The following is a 21718-nucleotide window of genomic DNA, read 5'->3' as shown; positions in this document are numbered from 1 at the left end:
GGAGAAAAAAAAAAACGCATCTATGTGCCCGATGCCAGTCTACTCACTAAAATCCCTAGAATACTAAACAGATGAGGACAAAACGCTAGGTCATGTTTGCTACTGCCGCTTGAGGTTGACGTTTGAACAGTGGCACACATATCAGAAACATGGACAGCTGCCATTTTAGAATGGAACGTTGTCAGCCTATCTACAAATACGTTGCCCAAAAGCATATAAATGTGATTTCATCTTTTAGTCCACACACTGTTCCAGTAAGATCTTGGATAAAAATGTGAGAAGTGAGGGAGAATTAAGGTTTGAAATGTTCACTCGGAGGGTCTGGAGTCATCGTGCTCTTGTGTAGGGTGGCAGGTAGATTAGCGGTTAAGAGCTTTGGGCTAGTAACCGAAGGGCTGCTGTGTTTCGAATCCCTAAACCGACTAGGTGAATAATGTGTCCATGTTTACTTGAGCAGGGCCCTGATTGCACCTGAAAGTACTAAAATGTAGTCTTGACCCAAATACCAATATCAACATGAGACGCAAAAACACAATGGACAAACCTGGTTTGTCATTACATGAAGTGCTAACAGACAGGCATACCTGTTTGAGGCCTGTGTCTAGATTAAAGTACTGCTGGCCTTTTGCTCTGTCCATTCCATTGGCACGAGTGCATTACACTGTAAATGCATTACTCTTGCACTAATCAAATCAAATCAAATGTATTTATATAGCCCTTCGTACATTAGCTGATATCTCAAAGTGCTGTACAGAAACCCAGCCTAAAACCCCAAACAGCAAGCAATGCAGGTGTAGAAGCACGGTGGCTAGGAAAAACTCCCTAGAAAGGCCAAAACCTAGGAAGAAACCTAGAGAGGAACCAGGCTATGGAGATGCCAAATGGGCCTACAAGTAGCTGTTTAGTTGAGAAGCAAATTGCTTCAATGTAAACGATGATAGACTGGCATATCTCATAACAACCCAGATTAACCTAATGCTGATGTGCCAGCCGTGCCTTAGCTTTATACATTTAAATCGCCCCTAGACCAGCCTTGACATTGTCACGTTCCTGACCTGTTTTCTGTTGTTTTGTATGTGTTTAGTTGGTCAGGGCGTGAGTTGGGGTGGGCATTCTATGTGTTGTGTTTCTATGTTGGGGTTAATGTGTTGCCTGATATGGTTCTCAATTAGAGGCAGGTGTTTGACGTTTCCTCTGATTGAGAACCATATTAAGGTAGGCTGTTCTCACTGTTTGTTTGTGGGTGATTGTCTTCCGTGTCTGTGTATGTCGCACCACACGGGACTGTTTCGTTGTCGTTCGTGTATGTAGTCTGTTCCTGTTCGTGCGTTCTTCGTATATTGTAAGTTCTCAAGTCCAGGTCTGTCTACATCGTTTATTTGTTTTGTAGTTTGTTGAAGTGTTTTCGTGTTTCGTCTTTACTTTAATAAACATCATTATGTCCACATTCCACGCTGCGCTTTGGTCCAATCCCTACTCCTCCTCTTCAGACGAAGAGGAGGAGAATGACAGTTACAGAACCACCCACCAAACAAGGATCAAGCAGCGTGAGAGGAACCAGCAGCAGCGGCCAAAAAACCAGGACTCGTGGACTTGGGAGGAAATATTGAACGGGGAAGGACCCTGGGCACAGGCTGGGGAGTATCGCCGCCCCAAAGCTGAGCTGGAGGAAGCGAAAGCTGAGCGGCGGCGATATGAGGAGGCAGCAAGGCAGCGCGACAGGTACGAGAGGCAGCCCCATAATTTTTTTGGGGGGGGGGCTAGAGAGGAGTGTGGCTAAGCCAGGTAGCAGACCTGAGCGCACTCCTCGTGCTTATTATAAGCAACGCGTCACTGGTCAGGCACCGTGTTATGCGGTTAAGCGCACGGTGTCGCCAGTGCGTGCCCATAGCCCGGTGCGCTATAGGGCAGCCCCCCGAAAGTGTCGTGTGAGTGTGGGCATCCAGCCGGGGCGTATTGTGCCTGCTCAGCGCGTCTGGTCTCCGGTACGCAGTTTCGGTCCAGGGTATCCTGCGCCGGCTCTGCGTGCTGTGTCTCCGGGGCGCTGGGAGGGTGCAGTGCGTCCTATGCCTACGCTTCGCTCGTACCGGGCAAATGTGGGAGTGGAGCCTAAGGGAGAGGTGCGCGTAGTAGGCACTAGATCTCCAGTGCTCATCCACAGCCCGGTTCAACCTGTGCCTGCACTCTGGAGGGTACGGGCTGGAGTAGTATTCCAGCCTGGGGGAGTGGTGCCAAGGCTGCGCACCAGAGCTCCAGTGCTCCCTCACAGCCCGGTCCTTCAGGTGCCTCTTAACATCAAGCCTCCTGTAGGTCTCTCCAGCCTGGTGGGTCCTGTGGCAGCCCCACGCACCAGGCTGTCTCTCCGTCTCCTCCCTACAGGTGTGCCCGTCTGTCCCGAGCCGCCTGAACTGCCCGTCTGCCCAACGGCGCCTGAACTGCCCGTCTGCCCAACGGCGCCTGAACTGCCCGTCTGCCCAACGGCGCCTGAACTGCCCGTCTGCCCAACGCTGTCTGAACTGTCCGTCTGCCAAGCGCCGCATGAACTGCCCGTCTGTACTGAGCCTTCAAAGCCGCCCGTCTGCCATGAGCCTGCAAAGCCGCCCGTCTGCCATGAGCAGCCAGAGCCGCCCGTCTGCCATGAGCCTTCAGAGCCGCCCGTCAGACAGGAGCAGCCAGAGCCTTCCGCCAGACAGGAGCAGCAAGAGCCGCCAGCCAGCCATGAGCAGCCAGAGCCGCCAGCCAGCCATGAGCAGCCAGAGCCGCCAGCCAGCCATGAGCAGCCAGAGCCGCCAGCCAGCCATGAGCAGCCAGAGCCGCCAGCCAGCCATGAGCAGCCAGAGCCGCCAGCCAGCCATGAGCAGCCAGAGCCGCCAGCCAGCCAGGAGCAGCCAGAGCCGCCAGCCAGCCAGGAGCAGCCAGAGCCGCCAGCCAGCCAGGATCCGCCAGAGCCGCCAGCCAGCCAGAATCCGCCAGAGCCAGCCAGCCAGGATCCGCCAGAGCCTGCCAGCCAGGATCTGCCAGAGCCGCCAGCCAGTCAGGAGCCGCCAGAGCTGGCCTTCAGTCATGAGCTGGCCTTCAGTCATGAGCTGCCCTCCAGTCATGAGCTGCCAGAGCCGCCAGCCAGCCATGAGCAGCCAGAGCCGCCAGCCATGAGCAGCCAGAGCCGCCAGCCAGCCATGAGCAGCCAGAGCCGCCAGCCAGCCATGAGCAGCCAGAGCCGCCAGCCAGCCATGAGCAGCCAGAGCCGCCAGCCAGCCATGAGCAGCCAGAGCCGCCAGCCAGCCATGAGCAGCCAGAGCCGCCAGCCAGCCAGGATCCGCCAGAGCCGCCAGCCAGCCAGGATCCGCCAGAGCCGCCAGCCAGCCAGGATCCGCCAGAGCCGCCAGCCAGCCAGGATCCGCCAGAGCCGCCAGCCAGCCAGGATCCGCCAGAGCCGCCAGCCAGCCAGGATCCGCCAGAGCCTGCCAGCCAGGATCCGCCAGAGCCTGCCAGCCAGGATCCGCCAGAGCCGCCAGCCAGTCAGGAGCCGCCAGAGCTGGCCTTCAGTCATGAGCTGGCCTTCAGTCATGAGCTGCCCTCCAGTCATGAGCTGCCCTCCAGTCATGAGCTGCCCTCCAGTCATGAGCTGCCCCTCAGCCCGGAGCTGCCCCTCAGCCCGGAGCTGCCCCTCAGCCCGGAGCTGCCCCTCAGCCCGGAGCTGCCAGTAGTCCTGAGCTACCTCTCTGTCCTGAGCTACCTCTCTGTCCTGAGCTACCTCTCTGTCCTGAGCTACCTCTCTGTCCTGAGCTACCTCTCTGTCCTGAGCTACCTCTATGTCCTGAGTTATCTAGGGGGGACCGGTGTTAAGGTTCCTAGACCAGGGTCGGGGGCGAGGATCGCCACTCGGAGGACGCTAAGGAGGGGGACAAAGACAATGGTGGAGTGGTGTCCTCGTCCTGCGCCGGAGCCGCCACCGCGGACAGATGCCCACCCAGACCCTCCCCTTGAGTTTTAGGGGTGCGCCCGGCGTTCGCACCTTGAGGGGGGGGTTCTGTCACGTTCCTGACCTGTTTTCTGTTGTTTTGTATGTGTTTAGTTGGTCAGGGCGTGAGTTGGGGTGGGCATTCTATGTGTTGTGTTTCTATGTTGGGGTTAATGTGTTGCCTGATATGGTTCTCAATTAGAGGCAGGTGTTTGACGTTTCCTCTGATTGAGAACCATATTAAGGTAGGCTGTTCTCACTGTTTGTTTGTGGGTGATTGTCTTCCGTGTCTGTGTATGTCGCACCACACGGGACTGTTTCGTTGTCGTTCGTGTATGTAGTCTGTTCCTGTTCGTGCGTTCTTCGTGTTTTATGTAAGTTCACATGTTCAGGTCTGTCTACGTCGTTTTGTAATCATTTCAAGTGTTCTTCGTGTTTCGTCTTGTTTAAATAAATATCGTTATGTCTGCATACAACGCTGCATTTTGGTCCGACCCTTACTCCTCCTCCTCGTCCGAGGAGGAGGCATTAGACGAGCGTTACAGACATGTGCAAAAATTTCTAATCAGGTCAACCACTTAACCTGACAAATACAATATTTGCCTCTAGGACTTGGGTTTTGGACTTGGAGAAATGTATCACTCTCAAATTCAGAGACAGAGTTATAGATGCAAGGACTGACCATCCATGATATCAAAATGATAGTTTTAACCATGTTTTTGGGGGGCTTTACAGTATTTGTTTACATTTACTTTGTTTACAAAAATGTGTAGTTTAACAAGCTTATATGTTGGGTTTTGATAGGGTATCGACAGTTGAACTAAGCTCATGAAGCCGCTACTGTGTAAGTAAACATCAGTTTGCTTTATCAGGTAATTCATTTGGAGAACATCTCACCATACCCAGTGATGGTGAGGAATCAAGTTTGGTGTGACAGGAACTCTCAAATCAATTAACATACAAGTAGGACATGCATATGCTAATGATTAAAATGGTTCTTCAAGGTTGGGGCAGAGATCAAAGAGTTAAAACACTACCCAGAGCTGAGGGCAAACTCGGCTCTTGGTTCAGTGTCCTCCACTGGAGCCAGAGTTAAGAACATGGTTACACTGCTTCATTGCTGCTGTTGTCTTCTGCTCTGCTGCCTGGACAGATACTAAAGTAAAGATCCCTCAAATCAATACGTTTTTGCTGTCCTTCATTATCTTACAACCGTATACGTCTGGAACAATATACTCTACAAGCACTACACATTTCCAAAGAGGGCTCCTTTATTCATTTTGAAGTTATGATACATTTTATGAGCACCGCCAACACAGTGAATGGGAAAATGAATTGAAAAGCCAGCAACACTCTGTATTATTCAGTGCCCCATGAAATGACACCATATCTAGGATCTACTGACTACTCCCAACCCCACTTTTACATCAGCACAAATAATAGTTGTATTTTTCCATATCTGATTTTTTGAAACAAAAATGACTTATTGTATTTGTTTATAAGCACCATACAAATTGACATTGATTAAAATGTAATATACTGTATTTTTGAATGCGTTATCCACCTTGCAATGTTTTGAAATGTGGGCTTTTATTTTGAAGGGCTCCTCATTACCATAGGAAAGTGACACTATCGTTAGTTCCGCTAGCAGTAGTGAGAGAAACGCACAGATTCTCCAGAGCTGCAGATGAGTCTACATCTACCTCCTTCACTTTAATGATGAGGAATGGTAAAAAAACAGCTTGATTGCCATAGCAACATCAGGAAAACTGGGCTGTTGTGCTTCAAATACAGCAGTTTTGTAACATATTTTAATTGAGCCTCTCATTCTCCTTAATTGCCGGTGTGGTGAGATAAGTCGATCAGTTGGTATATGACGATACATGCGCTGCTCTGTAAGCCACGTCTATGTAGGAAGAGCAAGGCATGTTGCACTGGGACACGTTTTAATATAGTGAAAAAAGCCTCTCGTTTTACAACGGGTCCACCATGGTTCTGTGTAGCCTAGTTATGCTAATATATTTGAGATCAATGTATAGACTACCACATTATGAGTAATAATACCCATAAAACCTAACGGTCAAACAAGGAAATGGTTCCAATAGTTTTTCCACCATTCATTTTCCCCATAGGGCATTTTAGAAATACTTAAGAAACTACACAAGACAAACAAAACGATTACAGATAACACAAAAAAATACAGAATATTGATCAAATATTGATCAATGTCACCTTGTCCAAGAGAGATTTACATGGTTATCAAAATGTCATGCCAGGGTAAGCCTACATGCGACACAGCCCTTATTTTGAGTGTTTATGAAATTCCCTATGGGGAAAAATGAATGGTGGAAAAATTATTAGAACCATTTCCTTGTTTGACCGCTAGGTTTTATGGATATTATGACACCTCCACTGTGGGGCTCTATTGCAAGTTAATTTAGTCTTTGACTTAATAAGTAAAATATCTTTGAGTAGTAAACAGGGAAACAACGACGAGTCACAAACAGTTGGCAATAGAACATACCAGAGGGGGGGGGGGGGGGGGGCATCGTTTACTCGACAACCTAAATTATTGGGATCGGAATAGATTAAGCTTGTTGTTAAAACAGACCATGGGATGCCTTTTTCACACAGAGATTTATTTGTCAAAGGTCCGCGGTAGATCAGTGTAAGCTATTCGATTATTAGAGACAGCGTTATCGTAGTGAATGTCATTTATTAATTTACTGCTATAGTATTTCTCAGTTGAAGCGATCATAGCTGCGGGAACTAGCGGTGCTGAGGGTGCTGCAGCACCCCCTGAAAAAATCGGAATAGAAAAAAAACTTTTTTTACCCCCACAAAAGTGGTGCACTGGGCCTTTACTAGTCCTGTGTTAGAGGATCGAAAAAGCCTTCTGTAGAACAGCCAGTGGTGGAATGTCACGTTCCTGACCTGTTTTCTGTTAGTTTTTGTATGTGTTAGTTGGTCAGGACGTGAGTTTGGGTGGGCAGTCTATGTTTTCTGTTTCTATGTTGGTTAATGGGTACCTAATATGGCTCTCAATTAGAGGCAGGTGTGTGTCGTTTCCTCTGATTGAGAGTCATATTAAGGTAGGTGTTTTCACACTGTTTGTTGTGGGTGGTTGTCTCCTATGTCAGTGTCTGTATGTTACGCCACACGGGACTGTTCTCGGTATGTTTGTTCGTTCGGTTTTTGTGTAGTCAGTTTTCCTGTTATTGCGTTCTTCGTGTTTCATGTAAGTTCGTCGTCCAGGTCTGTCTACGTCGTTTATTTGTTTTGTTTATTATTCAAGTGTAGTTCGTTTTTTCGTCTTGTTTAATAAATTGTCATTTCACAACGCTGCGCCTTGGTTCAATCCATGCTCCTCCTCTTCGGATGAAGAGGAGGAGGAACACCGTTACAGAACCACCCACCGATCCAGAACCAAGCAGCGTGAGTTCGAGCAGCGGCCAAGAGATCAGGACTCATGGACTTGGGAGGAAGTATTAGAGGGAAAAGGACACTGGGCGCACATTGGGGAATATCGCCGCGCTCGTGAGGAGATGGAAGCAGCGCGAGCCCAGGAGCGGTGGTATGAGGAGGCAGCAAAGAGACGTGGCTGGAAACCGGAGAATGAAGCTCAAAACCGGATTTATGAAGGTACACGGCTAGCACGGAAGCCCGTGAAGAAACCCCAAAAATTTCTTGGGGGGGGGGGGGCTAAGAGGTAGTGGGCCAAGGGCAGGTAGGAGACCTGCGCCCACTTCCCAGGCTAACCGTGGAGAGCGGGAGTACGGGCGAACACCGTGTTACGCAGTAGAGCGCACGGTGTCTCCTGTACGTGTTCATAGCCCGGTGCGGGTTATTCCACCTCCCCGCACTGGTAGGGCTAGATTGGGCATTGAGCCAGGTGCCATGATGCCGGCTCAACGCGTCTGGTCTCCAGTGCGTCTCCTCGGGCCGGCATACATGGCACCAGCCTTAAGCATGGTGTCCCCGGTTCGCCTACATAGCCCGGTGCGGGTTATTCCACCTCCCCGCACTGGTCGGGCGACGGGGAGCATACAACCAGGTAAGGTTGGGCAGGCTCAGTGCTCAAGGGAGCCAGTACGCCTGCACGGTCCGGTATTTCCGGCGCCACCTCCCCGCCCCAGCCTAGTACCACCAGTGCCTACACCACGCACCAGGCTTCCAGTGTGTCTCCAGAGCCCTGTTCCTCCTCCACGCACTCGCCCTATGGTGCGTGTCTCCAGCCCGGTACCACCAGTTCCGGCACCACGCACCAAGCCTCCTGTGCGTCTCCAGAGTCCTGTGCGTCCTGTTGCTGCTCCCCGCACTAGCCCTGAGATGCGTGTCCCCAGCCCGGTACCACCAGTTCCGGCACCACGCACTAGGCCTAATGTGCGTCTCCAGGGTCCAGTATGCCCTGTTCCTTCTCCCCGCACTAGCCTTCAGGTGCGTGTCCCCAGCCCGGTACCACCAGTTCCGGCACCAAGCCTCAAGTGCGTCTCCAGAGCCCTGTACGCACTGATCCTTCTCCCCGCACTCGCCCTGAGGTGCGTGCCCTCAGCCCGGTACCACCAGTCCCGGTACCACGCACCAGGCCTATAGTGCGCCTCGAGAACTCAGTGTGCCCTGTTCCTGCTCCCCGCACTAGCCTTGAGGTGCGTGTCTCCAGTCCGGTACCACCAGTTCCGGCACCACGCACCAGGCCTACTGTGCGCCTCAGCAGGTCAGAGCTGCCCGTCTGCCAAGCACCGTCTGAGCTGCCCGTCTGCCAAGCACCGTCTGAGCTGCCCGTCTGCCAAGCACCGTCTGAGCTGCCCGTCTGCCAAGCACCGTCTGAGCTGCCCGTCTGCCAAGCACCGTCTGAGCTGCCCGTCTGCCAAGCACCGTCTGAGCTGCCCGTCTGCCAAGCACCGTCTGAGCTGCCCGTCTGCCAAGCACCGTCTGAGCTGCCCGTCTGCCAAGCACCGTCTGAGCTGCCCGTCTGCCAAGCACCGTCTGAGCTGCCCGTCTGCCAAGCACCGTCAGAGCTGCCCGTCTGCCAAGCACCGTCAGAGCTGCCCGTCTGTCCCGAGCCGTCAGAGCCGTCCGCCAGACAGGATCAGCCCGAGCCGTCCGCCAGACAGGATCAGCCCGAGCCGTCCGCCAGACAGGATCAGCCCGAGCCGTCCGCCAGACAGGATCTGCCAGAGCCGCCAACCAGACAGGATCTGCCAGAGCCGCCAACCAGACAGGATCTGCCAGACAGGATCTGCCAGAGCCGCCAACCAGACAGGATCTGCCAGAGCCGCCAACCAGACAGGATCTGCCAGAGCCGCCAGCCAGCCATGAGCGTCCAGAGCCGTCAGCCAGCCATGAGCGTCCAGAGCCGTCAGCCAGCCATGAGCGTCCAGAGCCGTCAGCCAGCCATGAGCGTCCAGAGCCGTCAGCCAGCCATGAGCGTCCAGAGCCGTCAGCCAGCCATGAGCGTCCAGAGCCGTCAGCCAGCCATGAGCGTCCAGAGCCGTCAGCCAGCTATGAGCGTCCAGAGCCGTCAGCCAGCCATGAGCTGCCAGTAATCCAGAACTGCCCCTCAGTCCAGAGCTGTCTCTCTGTCCGGAGCTGCCTTTCAGTCCGGAGTTGCCCCTCTATCCTGAGCTACCTCTCTATCTCGACCTACCTCGCTGTCCTGAGCTACCTTGTCTTGGTGTTGCCCCTTATATTAGGTGGGTGGAGAGAGAGGGTGGTCATTCTAAGGGGGAGATGTAAGCTGGGATTGACTATGGTGGGGTGGGGACCTCGCCCTGAGCCTGAGCCACCACCGTGGTCAGATGCCCACCCAGACCCTCCCCTAGACTTTGTGCTGGTGCGCCCGGAGTTCGCACCTTAAGGGGGGGGGGTTATGTCACGTTCCTGACCTGTTTTCTGTTAGTTTTTGTATGTGTTAGTTGGTCAGGACGTGAGTTTGGGTGGGCAGTCTATGTTTTCTGTTTCTATGTTGGTTAATGGGTACCTAATATGGCTCTCAATTAGAGGCAGGTGTGTGTCGTTTCCTCTGATTGAGAGTCATATTAAGGTAGGTGTTTTCACACTGTTTGTTGTGGGTGGTTGTCTCCTATGTCAGTGTCTGTATGTTACGCCACACGGGACTGTTCTCGGTATGTTTGTTCGTTCGGTTTTTGTGTAGTCAGTTTTCCTGTTATTGCGTTCTTCGTGTTTCATGTAAGTTCGTCGTCCAGGTCTGTCTACGTCGTTTATTTGTTTTGTTTATTATTCAAGTGTAGTTCGTTTTTTCGTCTTGTTTAATAAATTATGTCATTTCACAACGCTGCGCCTTGGTTCAATCCATGCTCCTCCTCGAGGAGGAACACCGTTACATGGAAAAAGTACTAAATTGTCATACTTGAGTAAAAGTAAAGATGCCTTAATAGAAAATGACAACTTAAAGTGAAAGTCACCCAGTAAAATACTACTTGAGTAAAAGTCTAAAAGTATTTGGTTTTAAATATATTTAAGTACCAAAAGTAAATGTAATTGCTAAAATATACTTAAGTATCAAAAGTAATTAAAAATTCCTTATATTAAGTAAACCAGACGGTACAATTTTATTTTATTTACGGATAGCCAGGGTCACAGTCCAACACTCAGACACCATTTACAAACAAAGCATTTGTGTTTAGTGAGTCTGCCAGATCAGAGGACATGCTGTTTCCACAATGAAAAGAGGAAATATGTTTTTTCCCCATTAGGCCGATACTTTATGCGCTATAATTCTATTCAATAATTTGTCATGTACATTTGTTAACATTGAAAATAATTAATTGGAATGTTTTATTTTATTTTTGAGTTAAATAAATTCATTGTTTTCTTGTATTGCTGATGTATTGTTTTATTTTACATTTGTTTCTACCGACAAACTGAAACAGCGTCATTTTATTTATTAATGTCCGCTGCTTTGGAAATAATGTTTTTCAATGGCAGTGCATTTTTATACAACTATACAGCTGTTCATATTGTGTTCATAGTCTGTTTCTGTGGAAACAAGGCAAATAGAACAGCCAGACAAAGTAAACAACATCCCTTCTTAATCCTTTCAAACATACAACACACACAGCAATGTGTGTAGTGGGTTATAATTGTATGTATCTATAGCACAGTCCCTTACTAAATGAAAATATCTGCACACTCACAGTACAAAGCAAATTCCCCTTGTAAAAAAGTTAGTTCCTAGTTTCAACTCTAGTTCCTAGTTACAACCCTCTATTTTTTCTGTTTTCAAAATAGAAGGCTTTGATTTAGCCTGAGTGCCAGACTGTTTGTGCTATCATGCCAACTCCTCATGTTTGGCTTGAGAATGAAGCTGGCAAGAGCACAAACAGATCTGGGACCAGGCTATAGAAGGAGACAACAGATCTGAGACCAGGCTATAGAAGGAGACAATAGATCTGAGACCAGGCTATTGTAGGAGACAACAGATCTGAGACCAGGCTATAGACAACACATCTGGGACCAGGCTATAGAAGGAGACAACAGATCTGAGACCAGGCTACAGAAGGAGACAATAGATCTGAGACCAGGCTATAGAAGGAGACAACAGATCTGGGACCAGGCAATAGACAACACGTCTGGGACCAGGCTATAGAAGGAGACAATAGATCTGGAACCAGGCTATAGAAAGAGACAACAGGTCTGGGACCAGGCTATAGAAGGAGACAATAGATCTGGGACCAGGCTATAGAAGGAGGCAACAGGTCTGGGACCTGGCTAGCTTTGATTATCATTGCTATTGAAACTCCAGAATCATCAAAGTGTAATTTTTGCATGCCAATACTGAAAAGGTGAAACCTGAGGAAACACATTTCACGTCAAATTGTAAATACAAGAATCTTTGATTTCAGTCTTCAAGGAAGATGGCCGCCCTTCCACCAGGCTTGGTGACAAACAGACTGTGTTTCTCTAGCTCGGCTCTGCGTGGGTCTGGTGTGTAATACAACTCTCTGACGCACTTCAGAAAAGACTCCACCTTGACAGTGGGGACCATGGAGACAGCACGGACCATGGAGACAGCACAGCCTCCCCAGCCTGCTCCGGTCAGCCACCCAAGCCTGCTCCGGTCAGCCTCCCCAGCCTGCTCCCGGTCAGCCTCCCCAGCCTGTTCCGGTCAGCCTCCCCAGCCTGCTCCCGGTCAGCCTCCCCAGCCTGCTCCGGTCAGCCTCCCCAGCCTGCTCCCGGTCAGCCTCCCCAGCCTGCTCCGGTTAGCCTCCCCAGCCTGCTCCGGTCAGCCTCCCCAGCCTGCTCCCGGTCAGCCTCCCCAGCCTGCTCCCGGTCAGCCTCCCCAGCCTGCTCCCGGTCAGCCTCCCCAGCCTGCTCCCGGTCAGCCTCCCCAGCCTGCTCCCGGTCAGCCTCCCCAGCCTGCTCCCGGTCAGCCTCCCCAGCCTGCTCCCGGTCAGCCTCCCCAGCCTGCTCCCGGTCAGCCTCCCCAGCCTGCTCCCGGTCAGCCTCCCCAGCCTGCTCCCGGTCAGCCTCCCCAGCCTGCTCCCGGTCAGCCTCCCCAGCCTGCTCCCGGTCAGCCTCCCCAGCCTGCTCCCGGTCAGCCTCCCCAGCCTGCTCCGGTCAGCCTCCCCAGCCTGCTCCGGTCAGCCTCCCCAGCCTGCTGGTTCCGAGATCCCACCGCGCCTGACTGCCTGGAGTGGAGAGAGAGAGGAGACAGGAAGTACCGTAAGGTTCCAGCAAACCGGCTACATCTGTGTCATCAGTGTATGTCAATCAATCAATCAATCAATCAATAATTGAACCAAGTTTTATGCATAAAGCCCATTTATCATCAACAGTAATGTTATGCACAATGCATATAAGTTGGTAGCATTCATTTGGCAAACAACTACGGGATAGATAGCCTGTGAAATCTGCAACATTTTCATTGTAATAATTACCCAGTGAAAACTGGTTGACATGACTTTGTTACAACTAGAAACTGTCACATCATTTAGTTGAAAGGACGTCGTTGTAATGTCAACCGGTTTTGCCTGTTTGCTAAGATAATGAAGTAATTCCGCTGATGCTGGACTCCCAGACATATCTTCACCAGCTAGTCCAGTTCTGGACAGCTGCACTCGTACAGGTCTCTGCAGCTAGCATGGCTCTGCTTCATCAGGTCTCCTAGACGCTGCACGCCGTTCGGGGCGGAGGGAGCTTCATCACACACGCTCTTGAACCGCAGCACCACGCCCGCATCACCGTATACATGCCTGACCCGCTGGTACAGCTTGAACTGGGTCACTGGGAGGAGAGGACAGGTATAGCAGGTCAAACCTGTTATTTAATTGGTCATTTACCTTTAGTAGACAGTATGAAAATATATGGAGGAGACGGGTCGCAAGGAGGGACAGCAGGAACGGCAGATGTGGAGAATGAACTGTGCTGAAAAGAACATATCCCAGTCTGCACACACAGTACAGTTTGGATTCTAAGGGCTAAGGTCTGTCCAGAGCTGTTCTGTGGTGATTCCCAGGGCCTTGCAGACCTCCTCTTTGCTAGTCTACCAGTTACACTGTACTAGTTATACAGTAGTAATACTGGTGTCTTACCGTGCTGTGTGTTGGGGCTAAGGAGGTCTGTACAAAGCTGTTCTGTGGTCATTCCCAGGGCCTTGCAGACCTCCTCTCTGCTGTAGGGTTCAAGGTGCAGCACCTCAGCCACCAGCCGCAGCATCTTCTCCAGAGAGTCCTCCAGCTCTGCCTGCACCTGGGACAGCTTCAGCAGCTGTCCCCACTCCAGCCCACGCACCTTGGCCAGCATCCGAGTCCCTTTCACTCCACAGAGAAAGTAATAATATCACTGAGAATTGTCTCTGTCTTTCTCAATGACTTCTGAAGACAGTTTGAAAATCCCTGTAAAAGAAAACACAATGTTGTTATTCTGAGGGGGATGTCTCCAGGTAAATACAATTAGATTGGTGATCTTATGCAGTCGCCAATGCATCTAGGGCAGCAATTCAAGACGGATTCAAGAAGATGCTTACATGCAGATTATAGGTGAATTGCACGGGCATAAAAAGCAGGAGGAAGGACTGTGTGGAGATTCACCGTCAGCTCTTACTTGTATTTAGGTTCTGTGTTGGCCAGGTGGATTTTCTTGGAATCATTGACAGTGACAGCAGCCAGAATACTCTGCTTAATAGCCATTGGGAGCACAGCATAACCACAGTAGTCAATGTGTTCTCCTAGCAGTAATGAATGAAGACAATGCTTGACATACAGTTACGGTTTATAGCCCTTATAAGGGATAACATTGATTTATGTTTTACTGTACATCAAGTTTCAAGTTAATGTCACAGTGAAATGCCTTCTGCTTATAGTAGCATCTATACATATGAACTTTGTTTACATACCTATTAGATTGACTCTTCCAGGAGCTCGTGCATAAAAGAGGAGATTCACCATACTTTTCATACTTTTTCTCAAAGGCATCTTTCAGATTTTGCAACCTAGGAATACAACACATCGGGAAAATGAATGCACAATTCAGGGAGTGAGTTGAGTACAAAACTGTCTTACTGTTGCTTACTATACATGTATAATACATGCATTGATAGTTTTAGCAACTGTAATGACCAATATAGTATTTAGACAATTATCACGATCATAACTCACCTTTCATTTGCACTTATCAGAATCTTTGTCTTTGGAGGGTGCGCTGCCATTTTTTCAAACCAAATACCAGTTCTAACCGGTTGTTTTTAGACTATTGGTAAATCACCAAATCTAGCCAGGGTAGCCTACTATACTAAAGATAAATATTGAAACGCACCAATACTAAACTCAGCAAAAAAAAGAAACGTCCTCTCACTGTCAACTGAGTTTATTTTCAGCAAACTTAACATGTGTAAATATTTGTATATAACATAACAAGATTCAACAACTGAGACATAAACTGAACAAGTTCCACAGACATGTCACTAACAGAAATGGAATAATGTGTCCCTGAACAAAGGGGGGGGGGGGAGGGAATCAAAAGTAACAGTCAGTATCTGGTGTGGCCACCAGCTGCATTAAGTACTGCAGTGCATCTCCTCCTCATGGACTGCACCAGATTTGCCAGTTCTTGCTGTGAGATGTTACCCAACTATTGCGGACAGTCTGAGCACTGATGGAGGGATTGTGTGTTCCTGGTGTAACTCGGGCAGTTGTTGTTGCCATCCTGTACCTGTCCATCCTGTACCAGGTGTGATGTTCGGATGTACCGATCCTGTGCAGGTGTTGTTACACGTGGTCTGCCACTGCGAGGACGATCAGCTGTCTGTCCTGTCTCCCTGTAGCGCTGTCTTAGGCATCTCACAGTAACGGACATTGCAGTTTATTGCCCTGGCCACATCTGCAGTCCTCATCTGCAGCCCTGGGCATCTTTCTTTTGGTGTTTTCAGAGTCAGTGGAAAGGCCTCTTTAGTGTCCTAAGTTTTCATAACTGTGACCTTAATTGCCTCCCGTCTGTAAGCTGTTAGTGTCTTAACGACCGATCCACAGGTGCATGTTCAATAATTGTTTATGGTTCATTGAATAAGCATGGGAAACAGTGTTTAACCCCTTTACAATGATGATCTGTGAAGTTATTTTTACGATTTACAGGGTCCCGAAAGACAGGGTCCTGAAAAAGGGACGTTTCTTTTTTTGCTGTGTTTATCTGCTGACATTTATACCCGGGTCCTGGATATTTTTGAACTGCTGCTCTACGACCAGCTCTTCCTACCAAAACCAAAACCGCAACCTCAAACACCTTCATTTAAACAAAAAACTGTTTCTAGACCAGATGTTGACATATTCACTGTAACGAAACGTAACAATACGGAAGAGTAGAGAAAAAAAAGGTTCCAGTTCATAGGAATCACGATTCACGCCGATGTTTACGCTGCGCAGAAAGGCATTGGTGGCGGATAACGTTGGAGCTTGAACAAACTGCGACTCCCTGCTGCCTACCGCTAGCTAGCTAGCAATGATCCTCTCAGCAGTGCTCCCTACTTCTCTCCACACTCCTATTAAGAGTCACTCCAGCGATGCACCTACGCTTGTACCATTAGCAAGTTTGCTGTCGAGTTAACTAGCTAGCTTTGTAGTCAAGATGTCTGATATGGAAGATGACTTTATGTGCGATGATGAAGAGGATTATGATCTGGTAAACTCCTCCGAAGTAAATATATATGGATATTGTAGCTGATTACCATATACATCGTATTTAGCTAGCTAGCTAGCTAGATAACCAGCGTAAAAATTCCACGTTGCACTCCACTCCGCTAACTTTTGCTAGCTACCGTATTACTCTCAGCTACGTTACTGTAGCTGTTATTGGTGCTCGTATCATTGACAGCTAAATTGCGTAGTTTGTTAGCTAGCTTTGTCTGCAATTATTTGTTCACATACAGTTGCTATAACGTTTGCACCGTTATATGATCCAGCTGTTTGCTGTACAAATCACCATAGCAAAACAACACACATCATCATGAGCTAGCTAGCTGAATGTCAACACAACAGTGGGTGTTGATCTTGTAAACTGCATTGATGATGAATTGTGTGATTTCAGGAATACTCAGAGGACAGCAACTCTGAGCCCAATGTTGATTTGGAGAATCAGTACTACAATTCAAAGGCCCTGAAGGAGGATGACCCCAAAGCAGCTCTCAGCAGCTTCCAGAAAGTTAGTTATCACACACACACACACACACACACACACACACACCATGTCAATGGCTGTCCATTTGTTAAATGCGTCTTTCTGAACCCCAGGTCTTGGAGCTAGAGGGCGAGAAAGGAGAATGGGGGTTCAAAGCTCTCAAACAGATGATTAAGATGAATTTCAAACTGGTAAGCATTAGACATTAGTCTCACAAGTCTCCAAAAATGGTCTCTGAAATATTACATGTAGGCTACCTACAACAATTGTCTGACAGGCATACTGTAGGAGTAGCCTAGGTATTCATAAATATGAACAGCCTACTTTATGCGACATCTCTGATCAAATGTGATAATATTTTGTAAAGAAATGCCATATTATGGGAGCATAAAATTGTATTTTGAATTACATTTCTTTAATTTGTCCCCCCCCCCCAGACGAATTTCCCTGAAATGATGAACAGGTACAAGCAGCTGTTAACATACATCCGGAGTGCAGTTACACGAAACTACTCAGAGAAATCCATCAACTCCATCCTTGATTACATCTCTACGTCTAAGCAGGTATTGTTTGCAACATCAAATTATCAATCAATAAACAATGTTGATTCTGTGATCATCTGAGCTGTACAATTTTGGAAAACAGTCCACAAACTGAATGTTTGAAGTGAAGGCAAATACTTTTTACATGTTTTTAAAGATGGACTTGCTGCAAGAGTTTTATGAAACCACATTGGACGCATTAAAGGATGCCAAAAATGACAGGCTTTGGTTTAAAACCAACACTAAGGTATGATTCATTTTAAAGATAAAAAAATATATAAAACTTTACATATGTCATTAATTCCATCCATAATATCATAATTAACATTTTATACAACGCAAAAACATATGTGGCTAGTGGCATATAATTTATATGGAGACACTGACTTTGATACTTGTGTGATTTGGTTTCCTCCTCGGTTTGTCCTGTCTGTTGTTTAGCTTGGGAAGTTGTACCTGGAGAGAGAAGAGTATGGTAAGCTTCAGAAGATCCTGAGGCAGCTGCACCAGTCCTGTCAGGTGAAGAAACACTCCTCATCAATGCAATCAGAGGTTTTCACAGAGGTTTTACCACCAAATCTAATTCCGCATTATAACATCATAATGAAAAACATACTTGTGTGTTCTTAGTGACAGTAGAATGGAACTGTATTGTATCATTGTAGCCTGGTCCGAGTTTTGTTTGCGCTGTATAGACAACTTCTATAGCTGTTGTCATGACCACAGGAGTCAAGACAGCACAAACAGATCTGGGGCCAGGCTAGTATGGCTGTGGATTGTGGAAATCTAGAATTCCCTGTTCCTCCTCAAGTGTCTGTGGAATTATATCTCTAGTATTTGTTCTGTCTAGGTGTATAGACGGATGATTAGTATTTGTCCCGTATTCTGTCTTGGTGTATAGACGAATGATTAGTATTTGTCCCATATTCTGTCTTGGTGTATAGACGGATGATTAGTATTTGTCCCATATTCTGTCTTGGTGTATAGACGGATGATTAGTATTTGTCCCATATTCTGTCTTGGTGTATAGACGGATGATTAGTATTTGTCCCATGTTCTGTCTTGGTGTATAGACGGATGACGGTGAGGATGACCTGAAGAAAGGCACCCAGCTCTTGGAGATCTATGCTCTGGAGATCCAGATGTACACGGCCCAGAAGAACAACAAGAAGCTGAAGGCGCTGTATGAACAGTCTCTACACATCAAGTCTGCCATCCCTCACCCTCTCATCATGGGAGTCATCAGAGGTAGACACATCTCTACCTTAACTATATAACCACATCTCTACACATCAAGTCTGCCATCCCTCACCCTCTCATCATGGGAGTCATCAGAGGTAGACACATCTCTACCTTAACTATATAACCACATCTCTACACATCAAGTCTGCCATCCCTCACCCTCTCATCATGGGAGTCATCAGAGGTAGACACATCTCTACCTACGCCTTAACTATATAACTTAGGCTCCCGAGTGGCGCAGCGGTCTAAGGCACTGCATCTCAGTGCTAGAGGCGTCACTACAGACCCTGGTTCGATCCCGGGCTGTATCGCAACCGGCCGTGATCGGGAGTCCCATAGGGCGGCGCACAATTGGGAGCGTCGTCCGGGTTAGGGGAGGGTTTGGCCGGGGTAGGCCGTCATTGTAAAATAAGAATTTGTTCTTAACTGACTTGCCTAGTTTAAATAAATAAAAATATAACCCAGACACACATTCATGGGCTCTTTGTCAAGGGTTTTTTCCCTTTTTCTTGTGTTCTTGCTTCGTTCTCAAAACGCATTGGAGGAGAAGACCCAAGGTCCCTCCCCTCTGACCTAGTCCTCTAATGTATTTTAAGTAGGAGGCAAGTACAGAGGATCCTTTTTCAGGACCATGGATGATTTTCTAGGAAATTATCCCTGACCATGTTGTTTGGTCTCTCTCTTGTTTTGTTTTCTCAAGAATGTGGAGGGAAAATGCATTTGCGAGAAGGGGAGTTTGAGAAGGCTCACACAGACTTCTTCGAGGCGTTTAAGAACTACGATGAATCAGGAAGTCCTCGACGGACCACCTGTCTGAAGTACCTGGTGTTGGCCAACATGCTGATGAAGTCTGGAATCAACCCCTTCGACTCACAGGAGGTATGAAAGCTCTCATTAGTGATAAGAGATGAATCTCTCTTAGGGATGGTTTCCCAGACCCAGATTGAAAACGGAGGGCCCTGTCACAATATTATAACCTGCTAATTCAGTAAATGAAATGATATTTTAGTGAACATGGTGATGTGCTTTGTATTGGTGCATCTTTCATAACGTTTGAGTATCTTTACTCATGCTGACATTTGTTTCTCTTAGGCTAAACCCTATAAAAATGATCCAGACATTCTTGCAATGACAAACTTGGTCAGGTAAGACTGCATCTCATTCACTATTACAATCTAACCTTTTGTGGGAAGAGTTTGACTTTGGCTGTTTGTCTACACACTGTTTGTCTACATTGTGTTGTATGAACACTGTCTGATTACTGAATGGAAACCAATGTTCTATTCTGCCCCCCCCCCCCCCACTCCCCATCTAGTTCCTACCAGAACAATGACATCACAGAGTTTGAGAAGATTCTGAAGACCAATCACAGTAACATAATGGATGATCCGTTCATAAGGGAACATATAGAAGGTATGGTCTAGACATCACTTTCAGACTGATGTATTTGGTTAATGTTACTTCGTCACAAAACACAAACATATTAGTAAGTAGTAACATGCTTTATAAGCAAGTTTAAAAAATCCTTATGCCTAGTGGCATGTAAAAGTGTTACAGAAAATTCCTTCTATTTAATAATTTATTTCCTTGCTTTTTTGTCTTTCAGAGTTATTACGAAACATAAGAACACAAGTGCTTGTCAAATTAATTAAGCCTTACACGAGAATACACATACCTTTTATTTCCAAGGTGAGATCACTACAAAGATCTGTCTCTGGCGTTTTTGTTGAAAAAGCAAATATTTTCTCTAAATTTGAAGGTCATTATAACATTTTTTGTCTCTTTTCAGGAATTGAACATTGATGTCTGCGACGTGGAAAGCCTTCTTGTTCAGTGCATTCTAGACAGGTAAATTGCATGTTGTTACATCATTGTAGCTTAGCGGTCTAAAGGCACTGCATCTCAGTGTTAGAGGCATCACTACAGACCCTGGTTCGATTCCAGGCTGTATCACATCTGGCCGTGATTGGGAGTCTCATAGGGCGGCGCACAATTGGCCCAGCGTCGTTAGGGCTTGGCCAGGGTAGGCCGTCATTGTAAATAACAATTTGTTCTTAACTGACTTGCCTACTTAAATAAAGGTTAAATAAAACAATAATGCACCACAGTTTTGTGAATTTACCATCATTGACCTTCTATTGAACTTTTCTTCTTATACCTGTCAGCACGATCAACGGCCGCATCGACCAAGTCAACCAACTGTTGGAGCTGGATCACCAGAAGAGGAACGGAGCCCGATACATGGCTTTAGATAAATGGACGAATCAGCTGAATACTCTCAACCAGGCCATCGTCAGCAAACTGGCCTAATCAGACTAGTCAGTAGTGTAACTGAAAAGTTAACAATTCGATGGTGGGTTGTATTTCAACTTGAAGGAGCGAGTTAACCCAATTCATCTCGGGTTACAGTAGCAGTAGGCTACATTCATTATTGTCATCTATAGGATTGATGATGTTCAAAGCTTCCAATGGCAAACGTACTGTCACTTATTATGTGACTGATCATTTAAGATGGAGATCAGAGGTGCCAGTTGCCAGCTTGTGTTTCATGGCCTTGGGCCAGTTTCCTGGGCACCGATAAATCCTAGTCCTGGATTTAGAAGCATGCTCAATGAGAATGCTTTTATGGGGTTTAGGTGTTGGACTATGCGTAATCTGTGTCTGGGAAATCGGACCTTGTGGCCTAAAACCAACCGATTTATATTAGAAAACGATGGCCATTGTACAGATAGAGGATTGTAAAATCCCACTTATGTACATTTCTTATAGTGAAAGGACATGTCTGTTCTCCCACTGTATTACCGCCTTCCATGGAAATGTGAAAACACCAAATTACTTCTAATATTATTAATGTTGAGCATGTTCTGTAAAATAGCCAGCGCTCTCTATACAGTATTTCATCAATGTAGGTTCATGTTTCATATGGTATGTTGTTTTGACTATGTTATCGAACAATTTGAGCTTTTCTGTTTTATTGATGAATAATAAACGACAAAATTGTACCTTCCTATGGTGTCACTTCTTAAATATTTTTAACATATTTTTGCGAATAACGTGGAGGTAACTCATCTTCTGTAAATATCATGAATCAGCAACCATCTCTACAAATCGTCCCAAAGCACTATTTTCTTTCAACTCCAGGTAGGTGATTTGGTTGTCGGCAACAACAACTAAACAACCCATCTGTGTTTGAGCATGGCCATTGGTGGGGGTCGTTTGATGACGCGTGTTGAATTCACCAATCAGCGACGGAGAGTTTATGCCGCTATTTGGGCGCGCGAGCTTTCAACGGGGCGGCGAGTCGAAACACAGGAAGTTCATTACTATTATTAGCCAGACAGAT

At 47.5% G+C, this 21718-nt stretch overlaps 1 protein-coding gene and 1 pseudogene across 2 annotated transcripts; one reads left to right on the top strand and one right to left on the bottom strand.

Moving 5' to 3' along the window:
* Positions 1–11822: 11822 nt before the first annotated feature.
* LOC120051676 lies at positions 11823–14587 on the bottom strand (annotated as a pseudogene).
* A 1250-nt stretch (positions 14588–15837) lies between these two features.
* Positions 15838–21382, top strand: LOC120052333 (COP9 signalosome complex subunit 2). Of its 2 annotated transcripts, none has more exons than XM_038999182.1 (13): positions 15838–16096; positions 16502–16615; positions 16705–16782; positions 17029–17154; positions 17291–17380; positions 17575–17652; positions 18207–18381; positions 19076–19254; positions 19468–19520; positions 19691–19788; positions 19982–20064; positions 20165–20223; positions 20541–21382. In XM_038999182.1, the coding sequence occupies exons 1-13, from the start codon at positions 16043–16045 to the stop codon at positions 20683–20685; spliced, it is 1332 nt and encodes a 443-aa protein (XP_038855110.1). In that variant the 5' UTR covers positions 15838–16042; the 3' UTR covers positions 20686–21382. The 2 variants fall into 2 exon arrangements, with proteins under 2 accessions (XP_038855110.1, XP_038855109.1); XM_038999181.1 differs by having other exon boundaries at positions 15838–16111.
* Positions 21383–21718: the final 336 nt, after the last annotated feature.

Source organism: Salvelinus namaycush, chromosome 8, assembly GCF_016432855.1.
Source record: "Salvelinus namaycush isolate Seneca chromosome 8, SaNama_1.0, whole genome shotgun sequence".
Lineage (NCBI taxonomy): Eukaryota > Metazoa > Chordata > Actinopteri > Salmoniformes > Salmonidae > Salvelinus > Salvelinus namaycush.
The sequence above is the reverse complement of the archived record's forward strand: the minus strand, read 5'-3'. Positions and strand labels throughout refer to the sequence as shown.